Here is a 20,887-nt window from a genome sequence, read left to right as displayed (position 1 = left end):
TTTGTGAAAAAAGTTAAATGTCAATATTTTTTTTTTTAAACATTCCAAAAATTCCTGTGACGCACCTGAAGGGTTAATAAACTTCTTGAATGTGGTTTTGAGCACCTTGAGGGGTGCAGTTTTTAGAATGGTGTCACTTTTGGGTATTTTCTATCATATAGACCCCCCAAAGTGACTTCAAATGTGATGTGGTCCCTAAAAAAAAAATGCTGTTGTAAAAGTGAGAAATTGCTGGTCAACTTTTTTTTTAACTCTTGTAACTCCCTAACAAAAAAAAAATTTGGCTCCAAAATTGTGTTGATGTAAAGTAGACATGTGGGAAGTGTTACTTATTAAGTATTGTATGTGTCATATCTCTGTGATTTAAGGGCATGAAAATTCATTTTTTCACACTTAAGCGCAAGTTACATCAGAAAAATTTTATGACTAACATGAAGTACAATATGTCACAAAAAAACAATATCAGAATCACCGGGATCCATGGAAGCTTCCAGAGCTATAACCTCATAAAGGGACAGTGGTCAGAATTGTAAAAATTGGCCCTGTCACTTACATGAAAACCACCCTTGGAGGTAAAGGGAGTTAATATATCCAGAATAACAATGTATTATTTTACCAGTGAAAGTGCCAATTTTTCTAACTTTTCTTCAAGATTACTGATCTTCACCAGCTGGACCCATGATATATTAATCCAAGCAATCAATACTACTGAAATGTTATAAGTTCATAATTTTTTCCTTTTGTGTCTTATAAACATGCTCCCATTCCACCAAAAGGGGGCGACCTTCAGTAATAGTTTTTACAAAGGCAAGCGAAATGGATGACATGAACGGAAGCAATGAGTAAACTTGGCTATAAAGGGCTATTTAAAAAAAAAAATAATAAAAAACAACTAAAAACATGGAATAGGAGATAACTTGCTGTCACTGGGTATCTGACCACTGGAACTTTCTGAGATCAGGGCTCTAGAATCCTGAGAATGGGGCTCAGCAGAACCCTGTCTTGAATTATTATTTATTTATTATGCTTGCTTATACAGTGCCATCATATCCTGCATTGTTTTATGGACATCAATATCACTGTCCCATCGGGACTTGCAATCCAGATTCCCTCTCTGTGTGCTCTTGGAGTGTGTGAGGGACCCCACGCCAACATGGGGAGAACATATAAACTCCTTCTAGATGTTGTCCTTGGTGGGATTTCAACCCCGAACCCCAGCACTGCAAGGCTACAGTGTTAACCACTGAGCAGTTATGCTGCCCAATGAAGCGAAGGTGCCCATGCTTGGTCTCCACTCAGTCCGTTGTCTATGGGACTAACGAGTACAGCGCTTGGCTTTCTCCAGCAGTGACACAGACAGTAGATGGAGCAGAGGTCGAGCATGGGCACTTTTATTCCATTCAAAACATTCTCAGGATTTCCAGAGCCCCAATTTTGAGATCGAGGTCCCAGCAGTCAGACTTCCTGTCACAAGTAAGTTATTCCCTAGCCTATAGATAGGGGATAACTTTGTTTTTATCATTAAAGGTTTAAAAAATAAATCTTAGTGTCTTGAATAAGCGAATTACAATGTAAACTGATTTTAAAATATATCCAGCAATATTACATTTTTTACATTGTTTAAATAAGTAGTCAAGAGGTTTCCTAGAAGTAAAAATGTAAGTGAATAGGCGATTTATGGTTAATCTGTCGACAGTGCACTTACAGGGAACCTGTCACCAGGTTTCCCCAATATAAAGTACGGCCAGCACTTATAAGGTATTTTTTACATCATTCTGGCATACTGTGTGTAACTCCCCAGTCCGCTCTGCAAGGCACAAAAACCACCTTTTATTATACTCACATACGGTGTGGTCCGGTCCAATGGGTGTCGCTGGTCTTGATCCAGCACCTTCACTCTTGTCACAGCTGCCCCTTCCTGCCAGGCTACATGTGGATTACGTGTCCATCATCATCCACACAGTGTCCACCATTGCCCTCCTGCGCAGGCGCACTACTCTCTGCCCTGCCGAAGGCTGAGGAAAGCACTGTAGTGTGCATGCATCAGCTTTACTTCCAGGTCATTGGCGCCCTTTGGCCTTTCCCGGCACATGCGCACTACAGTGCTTTGCTCAGCCCTCAGCAGGGCAGGTAGAAGTGCGCCTGCACAGCAGTGCGATGGAAGACACTGTGGATGATGTAGGGCACGTCATTTACATGGAGCAGGGAAGGAGGACTGCGATTGTGGGAAGAGAGGAGGCGTCAGATCAAGATCATCGAAGGCCATCCGACCGGACAGCGCTGTAGGTAAGTATAATAAAAGGTGTTTATGTTATGCAGAGGAGATTGGAGACATACATGCATCATGTAGAATGCTATAAAAGAGGCCCTAAAGGAGGTAATTGTACTGTATATTGGGAAAACTTGGTGACAAATTGGTGGTTCTTCTTATGTAAGGTGTATGCATTTAGTCTAATACTTACACATAGCCGTCTTCACCTTCTATCAGCGTCGCTCCAGTCAGTCTCCAGCACTTTATGACCTACCGGATCGCTCCAGTGTTTGCTGAGCAAGCTGGAGGTCACTTTTCAATGCTAGTCTACGTGAGCCTTGTTCTGGCTCTCAGACTTACCCGACAACTTGTGACTGTTACCTCTGAATTCCGGTCAGTCAGAAGCTGCAGTCACAAGGTGGTGCTGTGGGACCGGAGTGGCGCACAGAAATGGTGAATATAGTGTCAAGTAAGTATCAGACCAGGGACAGGGACCTTAGATTAGTAGCACCACTGGAAAAAAATACTGGAGTGGTGCTTTAAAGAGAAACTGCGGTCAAATCACAGCATGATTCAGAGTCTGCAGCCATATATGTTTTACTTTGAAACTCTGTAGCAGTTCAGAAAAGAACATAGTTTGAAAATGTTTTCAGGGACCATATGGACCATGCATCTTGGAGGACTAACCAAAGCTAGTTCCTGACGGCTTCCCCATCCCTCGTTCCCATTGACTGAAAAGGCTCTGCCTATAAACACACACAGAAAGAGACCTGTCAGTCAAGATGGGCAGGGGGAGGATACGCCACCAGGGACCTGCCTGTTGGACTAGTCATCTAAGACACATGGTCCCTGGTCAGCTTTTCAAAATATGCCTTCTTAGAACTACCGCAGTGTTTCAGAGTACAACATACACGGCTGCAATAGCTTTACCAGTGAGTGATTCACACTACCTATGACGAGCAGCTTACATTATATTATTATATATTTATTATTGATTGAAATAATTATATAATGAGAGAGTACGAACTGACACATGCATAACGAATAAAGAACGAAGTTTCGCACCTTTCTGACAGCCACTTCAGAAGAATTTGGTGCAGGTGCCCAGTTGAATTTGCTTCATTTTTCAAACAAAAAACAATGATTGTGTCGCAGCCTCCATGGTCATATTATGCTATATTATCATTTCTTTACGTTGATTTTTATTTATTTATTTTTAATAATTGCAGGTCGCATGGTGTTTTTATCAAGCACAGGTGCATACCTAAGTATGTTCACTAGCATTTATGCAATGAGCAAAGCTGGGCTGGAGAAATTCTGTGATTGCCTCCGACTAGAAATGAAGCAGTTTGCGGTACAGGTAAGACTCTTGTATTTCTGCTTTTTTATCATTTAGCAGCAGAGGTGAATATAAGACAACATACATCCTAAGACATGTATAGGATACTGCCTGATGTATGCTTTGCCAAGCCCACAGGAATCCAGTCCCATAGAGCCCGATTCCTTAAGGTTTTTTTATGTCAGTCCCAGCCAACTTCACCAAAGTGGCAAAGCTGGAGCGGGACAGAGCGTGGCGAAATCGCCTAGCAAATTTATCAGTAAGAGCTCTGATAACGTCTTATCTTTTCCGAGTGGAGCGCCCCCGTGGGCAAGGGGTACTCAGTACTGGGTCCTTCGGTTCTCAGGGGGATGTCACGGTGGCTGACCCGGTCCGTGACCATGGGACGTCTGTGTTAAAGGGGAAAGGTCTTTAAAGGGATATGTTCGTGACGCCACCTGTGGTATTCGGTCAGGGTGACCAACGCTGCTAAAGGGTCCGCTGGGGTGATGTTATGGCCGCTAGATGGTATACCTTCCCACAGGTGAAGTATGTCTCCAGGGCTTCCCAGTGTGTAGGTGGTAGATGGTGAGAGGCGCAGTGAAGAACAAGGACACAAGGTTGCAGTCTCTTTACCTTTTTACTGAAGGTTTCAGCATCCACAGTCCAGGGCACCAGACCACAGGGCAGGCAGAGCCCGGCCGGTTTGGCGGCAAATCCAGAGTCCCCTTATCCAGGTGGAAATCAGTAGCCTTCCTCTAGTGCCGTGGTGTTGTAGTACCTTACTGCTAAGCTTCTTATAAGGTCCTCACAACTGTTGAAGATGTTACAGATGTAATGTCTCTCTCTCTCTCCCCCGGATAGGATAGGACAAACCCGTATGACCGCTGGCTTGAGGCTTTTTACAGGGACTCTATCATGCCCCAGCCTCTCGTGGGTGTCACCTTGCCTCCTGGGTATAGGGCGGGCAGGTAACATGAAATTAGCTGTCCTGCCGGTCTCTAGAGCAAGGCATAAAGGATTGTTGCTCCCTCGGTGTTCCGGCTACTGGGATCCTGCGCCTGAGAAGGAGGCAGCCTGTGTAGGGCTGTTACCCTCCTGGTATCCACTCCTTTGCTACGACTTCTTCACCCTCTCTACAATACAGTTCTCCTTCAGTATCTCTTTCTAGTAGCTGCAGCTCTCAGGGCATGCACAGCTCCGTGTCCTTCTGTCTCGATCTCTGATAGGATCCCACCCCTGTCAGGGACCAACTACCTGACCGAAGTTCAGCCAGCAACTAACTTCCTCTCCAGACAACCAGTTTTACCTAAGTGTGAAGAGTGCCCTAATACCCTGGTGGCCTGAAGTGCGAAATGTGTTGCATGTTTGTGATACCTGGATTCAGTTGTCCTTCTTTGCCTCCAAACGTAATATCACTCCCCCTAGAGGAAAATTACATTACTGCAACGACCAGGAACCTGGGGCGCTGCATATGCACATGCGTACGTTATTTCCCAATAGGCATGGCTTATGAGTTTTCTATATATAGAGTCACTGCACAGCTGAAATCCGCTTCTTTAGATGCTGGATGCTGCTGCAAGATGGATAGCGTGGAGAGCTTCAATCTGAATCTGGATTTATCATTGAAATTGGCTTTTGCTTTCACTGTGGCTTGTGAGGAAGAAAGGAGAAGAGAAAGACTAAGAAGACTTCGTTGTCGCTATTGGCAATACCCCATTGTTAAACTCTGACAGAGGCCACCCAACTATGTAGAGCAATTCCTGCTGAGGAAGGTCTGTTGGTGACCCTAAGGTATGTAATTTTGAACAACAAACACCTGTCGTTACTATTATTGTTAGAAAAGCCATGTACTGATTTATTTGTTCCTTTGTCTGTTCCACAGATTCCTGGCTACCGGAGAGACCTTAAGATCTCTACGTTTTCAGTTTCGGATTGGACTGGCCACCCTTTCTGGAATTGTTGGAGACACCTGCCGTGCATTGTGTGACATTCTTTGTGCAGAATTCCTCCCCCAACCCACAGCTGAACTGTATCTGCAAAATGCAGCAAAATTCAATGAAGTTTGTAATTTTTCTAACTATGTGGGGGCTCTGGACAGCAAACATATTCGGATTCTGAAAGCTACAGGAAGTGGATCTGAGTACTTCAATTATAAAAAATACTTTTGAATTGTTCTCATGGCAATTGCAGATGCAGATTGTCGATTTGTCACCTTTGGTGTTGGCTCATTTGGATGAAGAAATGACTCACAGACTTTCAAAAACTCTGACATGGGACAACGATTGTATGGGAATGATTTTAATTTTCTACCGCCACAACCTCTTCCTAACACTGAAGGACCGCCAATGCCGTTTGTTATTGTTGGGGATGAGGCCTTTCAAATGTGTGCAAATCTAATAAAACCTTACTCAAGTCAGGACTTGAGTCACACAAAAAGGATTTTCAACTACCGACTGACAAGTGTGCCTTTGGTTTGCTGGCATGGCAATATGAAATGGTTTAACCCGTAAACAAAAAGGAACCTGTAATGTTTTCTGACTCTAAGGCTAAGTTCACATTGCGTTAACAGCAGCCCATTCAACACATGCGTTAAACGGGCTGCGTTAATGCAAGTGCAGACATGCCATCGCGCTAGCTCAGATAGAGCTAGCAGATGCTCTATCTGCGCTAGCGGTGATGGACCCGGAAACGCTGCAGCCCGCGTCCCAGGGTCCGTCACTCAATGATGGTACATCGCTAGCGCACGTCCATTTTGGGCGTGCGCTAGCGATGCACCCGAAATAGAGATTAATGGCAGCGTTAACGGACTGCTTGGATGTAATGTAAACCCAGCCTAATATTAACACCTTGAATGTAACTTGTATAACAAACACCTTAACTGTTACACCCCTTCATACTTCACTCAACAATACACACATGGTTAAATAAAGAGATAAGGAAAACACAGTGAGACCGGTATGGTGAATCAAAACAATTTTTACTAACAAAATAAAAAATGTACAATTTTTATAAAAAAAGGCAAAAATGATTTGTTGATTATTTACTTTTGGAGTCTGTGGGAAGGAGTAAAATGGTGGACCAGGGGGGTGTCGGGCTGGTTAGGAATGGTTGGGGAAGTTGTTACAGGGGAAGTGGAAGACAATTGAAGATTGGGTCAGACACATTGGGGGAAGAGGACACATTAGGAGTGGAAAACAAGTTGGAAGGGATTGACACATTGGAAAGGAAAGAACCAAGGGAAGGTGTGGACAGATTATAAAACAAATACACATTAGGAGGTGAGGGTTGAGGGGCGGGTGTATTTTTTTTTTCCTGGTTTTTCTCCTCCGGGACTTTGGTTTTGCCGCTTTTTTTTCCTGGTGCTAAGTTGGTGTAGTAGAAGTGTCAGCTGCTGTACTCGGCTTGATGGTGGAACAGGATGGCTGGGCTGCTGTACTCGTCTGCGTGGTGGTGGATATGGATGTCTGCGCTGCTGCACTCGACTGTATGGTTGTGGATGTGGATGGTTGGGCTGCACTCAGCTGCATGGTGAAGCTGGGTATTCTTGGAAATGTCGTAATATCCAGCGATGGTGGTTGTGGTAGATAAGTCCCTTGGTGAGTCGGTGCTGGCGGATTCTGCCACAGCTGCTGTCCTGGAGCTTGTTGCCCTGTAGGGAATGAACTTTGTGCCTGCTGCTGATATCGGGACCACTGCATGGCCTTGGTATAAAGCATCCTGACATGCCTTCATCACAAACAGCTGGAGATCATGACCAAGGTTTTCCGTCACGCCCCGTTCTATTGTGGAAAAATAATGTCACAGCGGTTTATTAAGGTCGCCTTCCAGGCTGTCAAGGCGTCTGTGGACTTCCTGGAAAAGTGTGGTCACATGAGTGAACCCACTCTCCATTCTATCCAGAATAGCCTAAATCCCAGCCTGGAAGACAGAGCTTAAGTGAATAAACTCAGGCATAACTCACCTCTCCCAGGCCCTCTGACGCTGGCGAGCAGACCCAAGTAAAGTAGTGGCAGATGGCTGGGAGAGGGGAAAACCAGAAGGACCAGCTTCCTGTTCCCCAGCCTGTGAAGCCTGCCTGGCTGCTCCATCGCTGGTGGATGATTGGGATGGTGCCGGATTGTTGGCTGGTCAATGAGGGGCCGCTCCAACAGAGGATGATCCAGGTTCAACAGTGCTGCTCCAGGTTCTGTGTGGAAATGAAATAAAAAAAAAAAAAAAAAATTAAATAATAGTAAAAGACAACACAAAAGATACGTTTGCTGAGCAACCACTGGCTTCAGAAAAGAAAGGTGGTTATGGTACTTGTATTTTCTGATTTTTCGAGCTGCACCACTTCGAACCCGAATCTCCTCTCTCATGTCCTTATTGAAGCGATCCTTCATAATAATAATAATAATAATCTTTATTATTGTATAGCGCTAACATATTCCGCAGCGCTTTACAGTTTGCACACATTATCACTGTCCCTGATGGGGCTCACAATCTAGAATCCCTATCATTATGTCTTTGGAATGTGGGAGGAAACCGGAGTGCCCGGAGGAAACCCACGTAAACACGGAGAGAACATAAAAACTCCTTGCAGATGTTGTCCTGGGTGGGATTAGAATCCAGGACCCCAGCGCTGCAAGGCTGCTGTGCTGACCGCTGCGCCACCGTGCTGTCCTGTATCTAACGCCAACAAACTTTTACTCTCTTCTCTGTGAAAGGGGAAGAAAAAAAAAATTGTTAAACGACAGCAAAATTTACAGAAAAACAGACGCGACTAAAATTGCAATACTTACCAAAATCCTTTCTGACTTTTGGCGTTGTATGGTCCCAATCATCCAGCAGCAATTGGACCACTTCTTCCCAGAGTCATCGGATCAAGACTGAGTCGGAATGATTCCGATCACCGGGGTCCCACAACACTGCTCAGTCTTGCACAGCTTGAATAAGTAACTCGTTATCCATGTCACGTTGTGGAACCTATGGATGAAATACAAAAAAAGAATTTGTTAGTAAAAATGAAAACAAATTCAATTACAACTCTGATAAAGGATACTTACACCCTGTCTTTGCTCCTCAGCAACTTGAGGCAGACGACCCTGGGAAGAATCATTTCCACTTGACTGCTCCTGCTCTTCCTCACTAGATGGAACCTGCAAAGAAAATACATGATTTAACACATGTATACACCATGTTCCAAATTATTATGCAAATTATATTTTTCTCAGATTTTCCTATATGGTCGGTGCAAATGACAGTCAGTCTAATAAAAGTCATCACCCGTTAGAGTATACATCGAATTTTATTGAAGAAACCTCCCAATGATAACAGTATAATCTCCAAAATGAATAAAAAATCTAAATGCACTGTTCCAAATTATTAGGCACAGTAGAATTTCTAAACATTTATATGTTTTAAAGAACTGAAAATGCTCATTTGTGGAATTTGCAGCATTAGGAGGTCACATTCACTGAACAAAAAAGCTATTTAACTCCAAAATATCCGAACAGGCCAAGTTACATGTTAACATAGGACCCTTCTTTGATATCACTTTCACAATTCTTGCATCCATTGAACTTGTGAGTTTTTGGAGAGTTTCTGCTTGTATTTCTTTGCATGAAGTCAGAATAGCCTCCCAGAGCTGCTGTTTTGATGTGAATGGCCTCCCACCCTCATAGATCTATTGCTTGATGATACTCCAAAGGTTCTCTATATGGTTGAGGTCAGGGGAAGATGGTGGCCACACCATGAGTTTATCTCCTTTTATGCCCATAGCAGCCAATGACTCAGAGGTATTCTTTGCAGCATGAGATGGTGCATTGTCATGCATGAAGATGATTTTGCTCCTAAAGGCACGTTTCTGCTTTTTACACCATGGAAGAAAGTTGTCAGTCAGAAACTCTATATACTTTGCCCACTGCAACTGTTTCTGCTTGTGAACACTGTTTAGGGGTGGCCGAATAGTAGGTTTATGCACCACAGCAAGCCTTTGAAGGATCCTACACCTTGAGGTTCGAGGGACTCCAGAGGCACCAGCAACTTCAAATAACTGTTTGCTGCTTTGTAATGGTATTTTGGCAGCTGATCTCTTAATCCAATGAATTTGTCTGGCAGAAACCTAACCTTCCTCATTATGCCTTTATCTGCATGAACGCTGTCTGTGCTCTCTTTCAGTCACAAATCTCTTCACAGTATGATGATCACTCTTAGGTTTTCGTGAAATATCTAATGTTTTCATACCTTGTCCAAGGCATTGCACTATTTAACGCTTTTCAGCAGCAGAGATCCTTTTTATTTCCTATGTTGCTTGAAATGTGGAACTGCTTAAAAATGTGGAACATCATTTTAAAGGGACACTGTCACCTGAATTTGGAGGGACAATCTTCAGCCAAGATTGCCTTGTGCAGGCATATACTACGGAGGACAGAGAATGAACTTCAATCCAATATTGCAGCCAGCATGCAGCCAGCGGGTAAGGAAAGGGTGAATCAAACACCCAAAAACCCCGCCTCCATGGCTGAAGATTGTTCCCTCCAAATTCAGGTGACAGTGTCCCTTTAAGTAGTTTTCCTTTAATTAGAATCACCTGGAAAACTAATTATCACGTGTTTAAGATTGATTTCAGTGATGCATTGAGCCCTGAGACACAATACTATCCACGAGTTTATTTGAAAAACAAAACAATTAAATCTTTATGACACTTAAATCCAATTTGCATAATAATTTGGAACATGGAGTAGTATTGCCAGTCAACACATAATAATCAGTATATCCAATGTGATTACATAATCTGTGTCATGTCCAGTCTGTGAAGCCTCACTGGAGGACATCTTGGAATCCCAGGCAGCAGTCAAGTGAAACACTAGAGAAAAGAAAAAATAAACTTGTTTTAGAACACACACAATGCAGGTAAAAAAAACCGGACTCATATAATTACATTACAGGCAGTAGTCCAAACACACAGCAGGCAGGCACCACACAACAGGAACCGCAGCCCAGCACCAGGATGGACTGAAGAACAGCACCGGGAGCAGGACAGCAGCACCGGGACCAAGACAGCAGCACGTAATCTACAAGGAATGGAAAAAAATCAGTACAGAGTACAGACTGCAAAGACAGAAAGACATTTTCAAAGCTTCTATACTTACATAAACGGCAGCACTGGAACCAAGACCATGGCACCGGGACCAAGACAGCAGCATGGGACCAAGACAGCAGCACTGGGACCAAGACAGCACCACTGGGACCAAGACAGCAGCACTGGGACCAAGACAGCAGCACTGGGACCAAGACAGCAGCACCGGGACCAAGACAGCAGCAACAGGACCAGGACAGCAGCACCTAATCTACAATGAATGGAAAAAAAATCGGTACAAAGTACAGACTGCAAAGACAGAAAAACATTTTCAAAGCTTCTATACTTACATAGACGGCAGCACTGGGACCAAGACAGCGGCACCAGGACCAAGACAGCAGCACTGGGATGGCAGCAACAAACAGTCTAGAAGCAACAGAAAAAAAACATAAGTACAGAGTACAGAATGCAGTGAGAGACAGACAGACATTTTCAAAGCTTCTATACTTACATCCAGAGTCTTTTGCCTTCATCCAATGTCCTGTGCCCACATGCAGAGTCTTCTGCCTTCATCGAATGTCCTGTGCCCGCATCAAGAGTCTTCTGCCTTCATCGAATGTCCTGTGCCCGCATCAAGAGTCTTCTGCCTTCATCCAATGTCCTGTGCCCGCATCAAGAGTCTTCTGCCTTCATCCAATGTCCTGTGCCCGCATCAAGAGTCTTGAGAGTAATGGACGTCCTGTCTCCAGATCCCCTTTTATACAGCTGGCAATTTTCAGGGAGTGGTTACATGATTTCCAAGACAAATTTAGTCAGAAGTACGCATGTGTATCGAACGCAGGCGTACGCATGACCTTGCGTTTCAATGTGTTCACATAGACAGTAATGCGTTGTTTTGACGCACTCTGTCCGCAATCATCCGCATGCGCATGGCTGCGCATAATTGAAGCCTCAGAAAATGCAACATGTTGCATTCGCCGGACCCCACCGCACACCTCAAAACGACGCATGTGTACGTATCCGCAAGTGAACGCATGTCCCTGCGTACACCATGTTAAAGATATGTACGCATGACGCATGCGGATCGTACACTGCGCACACAGGCGCAAATGTGAACCCGGCCTTAAGTAACTTTTGTGAGTTAGGGCCCATATTTGTAACAAACATAGTAACATAGTTAGCAAGGCCGAAAAAAGACATTTGCCCGTCCAGTTCAGCCTATATTCCGTCAGAATAAATCCCCAGATCTACGTCCTTCTAAAGAACCTAATAACTGTAAGATACAATATTGTTCTGCTCCAGGAAGACATCCAGGCCTCTCTTGAACCCCTCGACTGAGTTCACCATCACCACCTCCTCAGGCAAGGAATTCCAGATTCTCACTGCCCTAACAGTAAAGAATCCTCTTCTATGTTGGTGGAAAAACCTTCTCTCCTCCAGACGCAGAGAATGCCCCCTTGTGACCGTCACCTTCCTTGGTATAAACAGATCCTCGGAGAGATATTTGCATTGTCCCCTTATATACAGGGTGGGCCATTTATATGGATACACCTAAATTAAATGGGAATGGTTGGTGATATCAACTTCCTGTTTGTGACACATTAGTATATGGGATGGGGAAACTTTTCAAGATGGGTGGTGACCATGGTGGCCATTTTGAAGTTGGCCATTTTGGATCCAACTTTATATTTTCCAATGGGAAGAGGGTCATGTGACACATCACACTTATTGAGAATTTCACAAGTTTTAATGTAACTTTATTCTTTCATGAGTTAATTACAAGTTTAGGACCACTTATCAAATGTGTTCAAAGTGCTGCCCATTGTATTGAATTGTCAATGCAACCCTCTTCTCCAACTCTTGCCACACTGATAGCAACATTGCAGAAGAAATGCTAGCACAGGCTTCCAATATCCTTTTTTTCAGATGCTGCACATCTCCTATCAGCATAGACAATTGCCTTCAGATGACTCCAGCATTTGAAACAACGGATACTGGAAGACTGTGCTAGCATTTCTTCTGCGGTGTTGCTATCAGTCTGTCAAGTGTGGGAGAAGAGGGTTGCATTGACAATCCAACACAATGGGCAGCACATTGAACACATTTTATAAGTGATCATAAACTTATAAATAACTCATGAAAGAATAAAGTTACGTTAAAACCAAGCACACCATTGTTTTTTTTGTGAAACTTTCAATAAGTTTGATGTGTAACATGACCCTCTTCCAATTGGAAAAATTAAAGTTGGATCCAAAATGGACAATGGTCACCACCCATCTTGAGAAGTTTCCCCCATCCCATATACTAATGTGCCACAAACAGGAAGCTGATATCACCAACCATTCCCATTTTATTTAGGTGTATCCATATAAATGACCCACCCTGTACTGTATACATGGTTATTAGATCGCCCCTCAGTTGTCTTTTTTCTAGACTAAATAATCCTAATTTTGCTAATCTCTCTGGGAATTGTAGTTCCCCCATCCCCTTTATAAATTTGGTTGCCCTCATTTGTACTCGCTCTAGTTCCATTATATCCATCCTGAGCACCGGTGCCCAAAACTGTACACAGTACTCCATGTGCGGTCTAACCAGAGATTTGTACAGAGGCAGTATAATGCTCTCATCATGACTTGTATTGTTTAAGATTATTGTACTTGTTTTTATTATGTATACCCCTCCTCACATGTAAAGCGCCATGGAAGAAATGGCGCTATAACAATAAATAATAATAATGATAATAATAATAATCATGTGTATCCAGACCTCTTTTAATGCACCCCATGATCCTGTTTGCCTTGGCAGCTGCTGCCTGGCACTGGCTGCTCCAGGTAAGTTTATCATTAACTAGGATCCCCAAGTCCTTCTCCCTGTCAGATTTACCCAGTGGTTTCCCATTCATTGTGTAATGGTGATATTGATTCCTTCTTCCCATGTGTATAACCTTACATTTATCATTGTTAAACCGCATCTGCCACCTTTTTCGGCCCAAGTTTCCAACTTATCCAGATCCGTCTGTAGCAGAATACTATCTTCTCTTGTATTAACTGCTTTACATAGTTTTGTATCATCTGCAAATATCGATATTTTACTGTGTAAACCTTCTACCACATCGTTAATAAATATGTTGAAGAGAATAGGTCCCAACACTGTCCCCTGCGGTACCCCACTGGTCACAGCGACCCAGTTAGAGACTATACCATTTATAACCACCCTCTGCTTTCTATCACTAAGCCAGTTACTTACCCCTTCACACACATTTTCCCCCAGACCAAGCATTCTCACTTTGTGTACCAACCTCTTGTGTGGCACGGTATAATTATTATTATTATTATTAATTTATATAGCACCATTAATTCCATGGTGCTGTACATGAGAAAGGGGTTACATACAGGGTTATTGATATTGATTACAGTAAGCAGGTTTACAGTGACAGACTGGTACAGAGGGGAGAGGACCCTGTGCTTGCGGACTTACATTCTATGGGTATCAAACGCTTTAGAAAAATCAAGATATACCATGTCCAATGACTCACCTTAGAGAATTAAAGGAAGTAGGTAGTGATGAGGCATTAAATAAATAAAAAAAAATTAAATAAATTCTGCAAAAAGCAAATCAAGGCAGCAAAGATTGAGACAGACAGACTGATTGCCAGAGAGAGTAAAAATAATCCCAAAATATTCTTTAACTACGTAAATAGTAAGAAACTAAAAAATGATAGTGTTGGCCCCCTTAAAAATGGGTGAAATGGTGGATGAGGATGAGGAAAAAGCCAATATGCTAAATGACAATTTTCATCAGTATTTACACAAGAAAATCCCATGGCAGATAAAATGACTAGTGATAAAAATTCCCATTAAATGTCACCTGCTTAATCCAGCAGGAAGTACGTCGGCGTCTAAAAATCACTAAAATTGACAAATCTCTGGGCCCAGATGGGATACACCCTCGAGTACTGCAGGAATTAAGTACAGTCATTGATTGTTATTATTATTATTTTTAATCTTTAAAGACTCCATAATAACAGGGTCTGTATTACAGGACTGGCGTATAGCAAATGTGGTGCCAATATTCAAAAAGGGGACAAAAACTGAACTCGGAAATTATAGGCCAGTAAGCTTAACCTCTACTGTGGGTAAAATCCTGGAGGGCATTCTAAGGGATGCTATACTGGAGTATCTGAAGAGGAATAACCTCATGACCCAGTATCAGCACGGGTTTACTAGGGACCGTTCATGTCAGACTAATCTGATCAGCTTCTATGAAGAGGTAAGTTCCGGATTGGACCAAGGGAACCCAGTGGATGTAGTGTATATGGACTTTTCAAAAGCTTTTAATACGGTGCCACACAAAAGGTTGATACATAAAATGAGAATAATGGGGATAGGGGAGAATATGTGTAAGTGGGTTGAGAGCTGGCTAAGGGATAGGAAACAAAGGGTGGTTATTGATGGAGCACACTCGGACTGGGTCGCGGTTAGCAGTGGGGTACCACAGGGGTCAGTATTGGGCCCTCTTCTTTATAACATATTTATTAATGACCTTGTAGGGGGCATTCAGAGTAGAATTTCAATATTTGCAGATGACACTAAACTCTGCAGGGTAATCAATACAGAGGAGGACAATTTTATATTACAGGATGATTTATGTAAACTAGAAGCTTGGGCTGATAAATGGCAAATTAGCTTTAATGGGGATAAATGTAAGGTCATGCACTTGGGTAGATGTATAACTATGCGCTTAATTCTAAATCTCTGGGCAAAACCGTCAATGAAAAAGACCAGGGAGTACGGGTAGATGACAAACTCATGTTCAGTGGCCAGTGTCAGGCAGCTGCTACAAAGGCAAATAAAATAATGGGATGCATTAAAAAAGGCATAGATGCACATGAGGAGAACATAATTTTACCTCTATACAAGTCACTAGTTCGACCACACTTAGAATACTGTGCACAGTTCTGGTCTCCGGTGTATAAGAAAGATATAGCTGAACTAGAGCGGGTGCAGAGAAGAGCGACCAAGGTTATTAGAGGACTGGGGGGTCTGCAATACCAAGATAGGTTATTACACTTGGGGCTATTTAGTTTGGAAAAACGAAGACTAAGGGGTGATCTTATTTTAATGTATAAATATATGAGGGGATGGTACAAAGACCTTTCTGATGATCTTTTTAATCATAGACCTGAGACAGGGACAAGGGGGCATCCTCTACATCTGGAGGAAAGAAGGTTTAGGCATAATAACAGACGCGGGTTCTTTACTGTAAGAGCAGTGAGACTATGGAACTCTCTGCCGTATGATGTTGTAATGAGTGATTCATTACTTAAATTTAAGAGGGGATTGGATACCTTTCTTGAAAAGTATAATGTTGCAGGGTATATATACTAGATTCCTTGATAGGGCGTTGATCCAGGGAACTAGTCTGATTGCCGTATGTGGAGTCGGGAAGGAATTTTTTACCCCAATGTGGAGCTTACTCTTTGCCACGTGGTTTTTTTTTGCCTTCCTCTGGATCAACATGTTAGGGCATGTTAGATTAGGCTATGGGTTGAACTAGATGGACTTAAAGTCTTCCTTCAACCTTAATAACTATGTAACTATGTTACTATGTTACCTTGGTCCAGTCCATAGCTTACCTCTTCATAAAAACTGATTAGATTGGTTTGACATGAGCGATTCCTCATAAACCCATGCGGATATGGAGTGAAACAGTTATTCTCATTGACATAATCCAGAATAACATCCCTCAGAAACCCTTCAAATATTTTACCAACAATAGAGGTTAGACTTACTGGCCTATAATTTCCAGGTTCACTTTTAGAGCCCTTTTTGAATATTGGTACCACATTTGCTATGCGCCAGTCCTATGGAACAGACCCAGTCACTATAAAGTCGCTAAATATAAGAAATAATGGTTTGTCTATTACATTACTTAGTTCTCTTAGTACTCGTGGGTGTATGCTATCTGGACCCGGAGATTTATCTATTTTAATCTTATTTAACCAGTTTCACACCTCTTCTTGGGTTAGATTGGTGACGCTTAATATAGGGTTTTCTTTGTCTCTCGGCATTTCACCTAGCATTTTATTTTCCACTGTGAATACCATGGAGAGGAAGGTGTTTAACATATTAGCTTTTTCTTCGTCATCTACATACATTCTTACCTCACAATTTTTTAATGGGCCTACACTTTCACTTTTGATTCTTTTACTATTGATGTAGTTGAAGAACAGTTTGGGATTCGTTTTATTCTCCCTAGCAATGTGCTTCTCTGTTTCCTTTTTGGCAGCTTTAATTAGTTTTTAGATAAAGTATTTTTTTCCCTATAGTTTTTTAGAGCTTCAACGGTGCCATCCTGCTTTAGTAGTTTAAATGCTTTCTTTTTACTGTTACTTGCCCCTCTTACTTCTTTGTTTAGCCACATTGGGTTTTTCCTATTTCTTGTCCTTTTATTTCCACAAGGTATAAACCGCTTACACTGCCTACTTAGGATGTTCTTAAACATTTCCCATTTATTATCTGTATTCTTATTTCTGAGGACATTGTCCCAGTCAACCAGATTAAGGGCATCTCTAAGCTGGTCAAACTTTGCCTTCCTAAAGTTGTTTGCATCAAGGATCCTGTTCCATCTCCTGGTGCCATGCCCGTCTACTGGAAGGATAGAAGAAAAAACTACCTGTGCATCCAGTTCCTTTACTTTCTTCCCCAACTCTTCAAAGTCCTTGCAGATTGTCAGTAGGTCCTTCCTTGCCGTGTCATTGGTGCCAACATGTATCAGAAGAAATGGGTGGATGTCCTTGGAACTGATGAGCTTTGGTATCCTATAGGTCACATCCTTGATCTTCGCACCTGGGAGGCAGCATACTTCTCTTGCGGTTATGTCCGGTCTGCAGATGGCTGCTTCTGTGTCTCTCATTAGTGAGTCTCCCACCACTACCACTTTTCTTCGCTTCTTGGCTGCACTTTTTGTTGTCACTTCTGGTAGTTGCTGTGCGTCCTTTTCTTCTTTACTTGCTGATAGTGCCTCATCCTTATGTGTGCCATCTTCGTCCTTCACAAGGCCTTGGTATCGGTTTCTCAGTTGTGTGGTTGGTGATGTCTCCACGGTCTTCATCTTTTGGTCACATGCTTTCACTCGTCTGCTTTTGGCAGTTCTCTAACACTTTCTTCACCTTCTGTGACCAGTAGAGATGCTTCTGTTCTGTCTAGGAAGTCTTCATTTTCTTTGATGAGTTTCAAAGTTGCAACTCTTTCTTCCAGACCTCACACCTTTTCTTCTAAGAGGGCCAGTAGTCTACACTTCTGGCAGGTGAAGTTGGATTCTTCTTCTGGTCGATCTGTGAACATGAGCTCATGTTGCAGCTCACCATGTAGGTTGTCACATCTACCATGTTGCTCCTAGATCCTGCTGACTTGCTGTGTGTCTTCCTTCTTGTGTAATCTACTGTGTGTAACCTTCTTGTGTAATATTTGTTTTTTCCTTCTTGTGTAATCTACTCAATCAGCCAAGCTTTCTTGCAATAATGTCCTAGAGGCAAAAATTGGCGATGCTTTCCATGCAGTTGGTCCCAGCTGTAACCAACAATCTTCTTGCTAAGGAAGACTCTTTGCTTTTCCCATAAGGCACCTGAAATATGCAAATTGTCCTCTTCAAGCTTCAATCCCTGTTTTGGCAATGCTTTCCAAGCAGCTGGTGCTGGCTGTACCCAACGATCTTCTTGCTGAAGGAAACTCTTTGCTTTTCCCAGATTGCACTTAGAATATGCAAGTTGTCCTCCTCAAGCTTCAATCCCTGGTTTTCAGGGAGTTGTAATAGGACCGCCATAGAATTGCTCAATGCTACTCAGATTCCATATGAATTCAATGAAAAAACTGAGGCTTTCTCTATCAGACTGCAGAGAGATTGTACAGGTCAGGGGTAAGGAAAGCCTGTATAGGAGCCCTAGTACTGTGGTGCCACATTTACTATTAAATGGATAAAAGTACAAAAGTGACCTCAAGCCTTAGAAACTGAACACTCTCCAAAATGGGAGCTATTATAATTCTATAACTGTTCTCTTCTCTTGTAGGTATGTATTATCGAGCCTGGAAATTATGCTCCAGCCACAAAAATTCAACCATATGTGGATGCAGAAAGAATTTGGGACTCTCTGTCTGTAGAGGTAAAGGAGGCCTACAGCAAAAAATCCATTGAACGTGTGATAAACGGTATACAGAAGCAATATAAGCACGGCAGCAGAAAGAGCTATGAAGTTGTGGGCACCATTGTAGACGCTCTCACATCACCTTCACCAAAAGCTCGTTATCTCGTCGCCAGTTTTGCAGCAAAAGTTAATCTTTACCTATATCTATGGCTTCCAACTTTGCTTTTTGATAACATTCTACATTTTAAAAGCAAAAAAATAAATAAATCTGATTAATAATGCAATGGGAGGGTTGAAGTCTTATTAGGAATAGTAAGCCCCTCTGTAGGTGGCCTAAAGATAAATTGTAGAGAAAAATATATAATTTTATTGATGTTACACATCTTCACCTGCGAAGCACAGTCAGACTGGTCAGGGATTAAAAATACTATTTCTCTCTTTTGTGTTGGGGCTGATTGCTGTTTCGAATACATGACTGATCAGAAAAAGACCTTCTTTTGAACAATACTTGTCCTATGTTGGGGGAGGGTAGATTTTTAGATTTGTAGACTTTTTTTGCACTGAATAGGCCACCCCAAAACCTAGAAATCAACATCATTGATTTTATTTCCGATTTAATGTAGCAACAGTTGTGATGTAGCAACTGTAGCAACAACCCCAGTGTATCCCATGCAAGAGTGGTATTCAACAATTGTTCAAATTGTGGCTGATTCACCAAACTGGCAAGAAGCGGTGCCCCGATCTGGTTCTGTGTGCCCACTATGTTCAAATAAATGTGAGTCTTTGGATGCACATTCACTTGAAATGTATGCAATACAGAAAGCCATTGGCTTCCTGCACCGCCATAGTTAACAGCTGCCAGCCTATTAGAGGCCGGAAGCTGATGTTGTCGTGCACGTCGTCGGTGCATGGCACAGGAAGAGGACACCGCTGCACAGACAGGTAAGAAGACCTTTTTTTAACTTTCTTAACGAAAAGAGGCAATTTGGCGAATGGACATATAGAGTCCAGGATGGGAGAGACAACTTGGGCCCAGAATGGGAACATAATTACTGTATGGGAGCCAGAATGAGGAGCATACATTATTGGTTTATGGTGGAAAGTGGGAGACATAGTTACTGTAGGGGCCAATTAGCGCACATTACTACTGCTGTAATATATTTTACTTTTGAGGATGCTGTTTTCAATGGGGGGAAAAAGGGAGGTCCTGTTACTGTGCAGGGTTACACAATGTCACTTTTTTCTTTATGTGGTGAAGTATAGAAGAATGGGCGAACCCGAACAGTAAACTTTGGGCCTGTACCGAACACCTACTATTCGGACACAGACAGCAAACACGAACTTCACCAGGAAGTCCGTGTTAGTGTTTGAGTTTGGCCCCCAAACACCAGGTGTTTGTCATGCATATGACAGCGCGGCAAACGCTGCTTCTGATTGGCGGTAAAATCATCACCACCTGTCAGACAGCCACGGTTCACACACTGTCAAATGACAGCGTGAGCCTGCAGCTGTGATTGGAGTATAAAGTTTACTTCCGGTCACTGGTGTATACTGTGTATACTGCTTCCATCAGTCGATGCCTGCTCTCACTAATAACAGCGAGAGCAGGAGCGGCTGATGGGAGTATTCATCAGCCAGAACAGATGCTGAAAAGAAATAATTTAAAAAAAAAATCCCCCCATTTTTGACAACCAGACTTGCTAAAGCAGACGTCTGGGGGCTGGTATTCTCAGGCTGGTAAGGGGCCATGGATATTGGTAACCTAGCGTAAACATAGCAGCCTGCAGCCACCGAGAAAAGGCGCATCTAATAGATGCTAACAGTGTGCACCTAATAGTGTGCTAACGCAACTTCAATGACTGGTGGTGAACTCTATGACATCACCGCCCGTCACTGAATCTGTACTCGCAGCACCTCATTGTGTCCTGCTCTTCAGCCTGGACAGTCACATCTTGGCACCATCCAGGTTATAAAGCAGTAATAGCTGAGATGGATTACGTTGTGGAACAGTATTACTAACTCCTGGGATTGATGTCACCTAACAATATAAAGGTGACATCAGCCCCCCAACCCTATTACCCCACTTGCCACTGGGCAAGTGGGAAGAGTGAG

The 20,887-nt window shown here is 42.8% G+C and overlaps 1 protein-coding gene and 1 long non-coding RNA gene across 3 annotated transcripts in view; one reads left to right on the top strand and one right to left on the bottom strand.

The window, feature by feature from the left end:
* LOC138681355 (retinol dehydrogenase 7-like) overlaps window positions 1–19,213 on the top strand; it is a 44,478-nt gene extending 25,265 nt beyond the window's left edge. For both annotated transcript variants that reach the window (XM_069768797.1, XM_069768796.1), the window contains 2 exons: window positions 3,481–3,611; window positions 18,701–19,213. In XM_069768797.1, coding sequence (XP_069624898.1) covers window positions 3,481–3,611; window positions 18,701–19,051 — 482 coding nt within the window. In that variant the 3' untranslated portion in view covers window positions 19,052–19,213. The remainder of the gene's footprint in view (window positions 1–3,480; window positions 3,612–18,700) is intronic.
* Window positions 6,749–8,711, bottom strand: LOC138681356 (uncharacterized). Its single transcript, XR_011321911.1, has 3 exons — window positions 8,618–8,711; window positions 7,534–8,537; window positions 6,749–7,351 (listed from the first exon to the last, which is right to left on the bottom strand). It is a non-coding gene; the product is annotated as an uncharacterized lncRNA (long non-coding RNA).
* Window positions 19,214–20,887: the final 1,674 nt, after the last annotated feature.

Source organism: Ranitomeya imitator, chromosome 5, assembly GCF_032444005.1.
Source record: "Ranitomeya imitator isolate aRanImi1 chromosome 5, aRanImi1.pri, whole genome shotgun sequence".
Lineage (NCBI taxonomy): Eukaryota > Metazoa > Chordata > Amphibia > Anura > Dendrobatidae > Ranitomeya > Ranitomeya imitator.
Note: the sequence above shows the minus strand (reverse complement) of the source record. Positions and strands in the feature narration are given on the sequence as shown.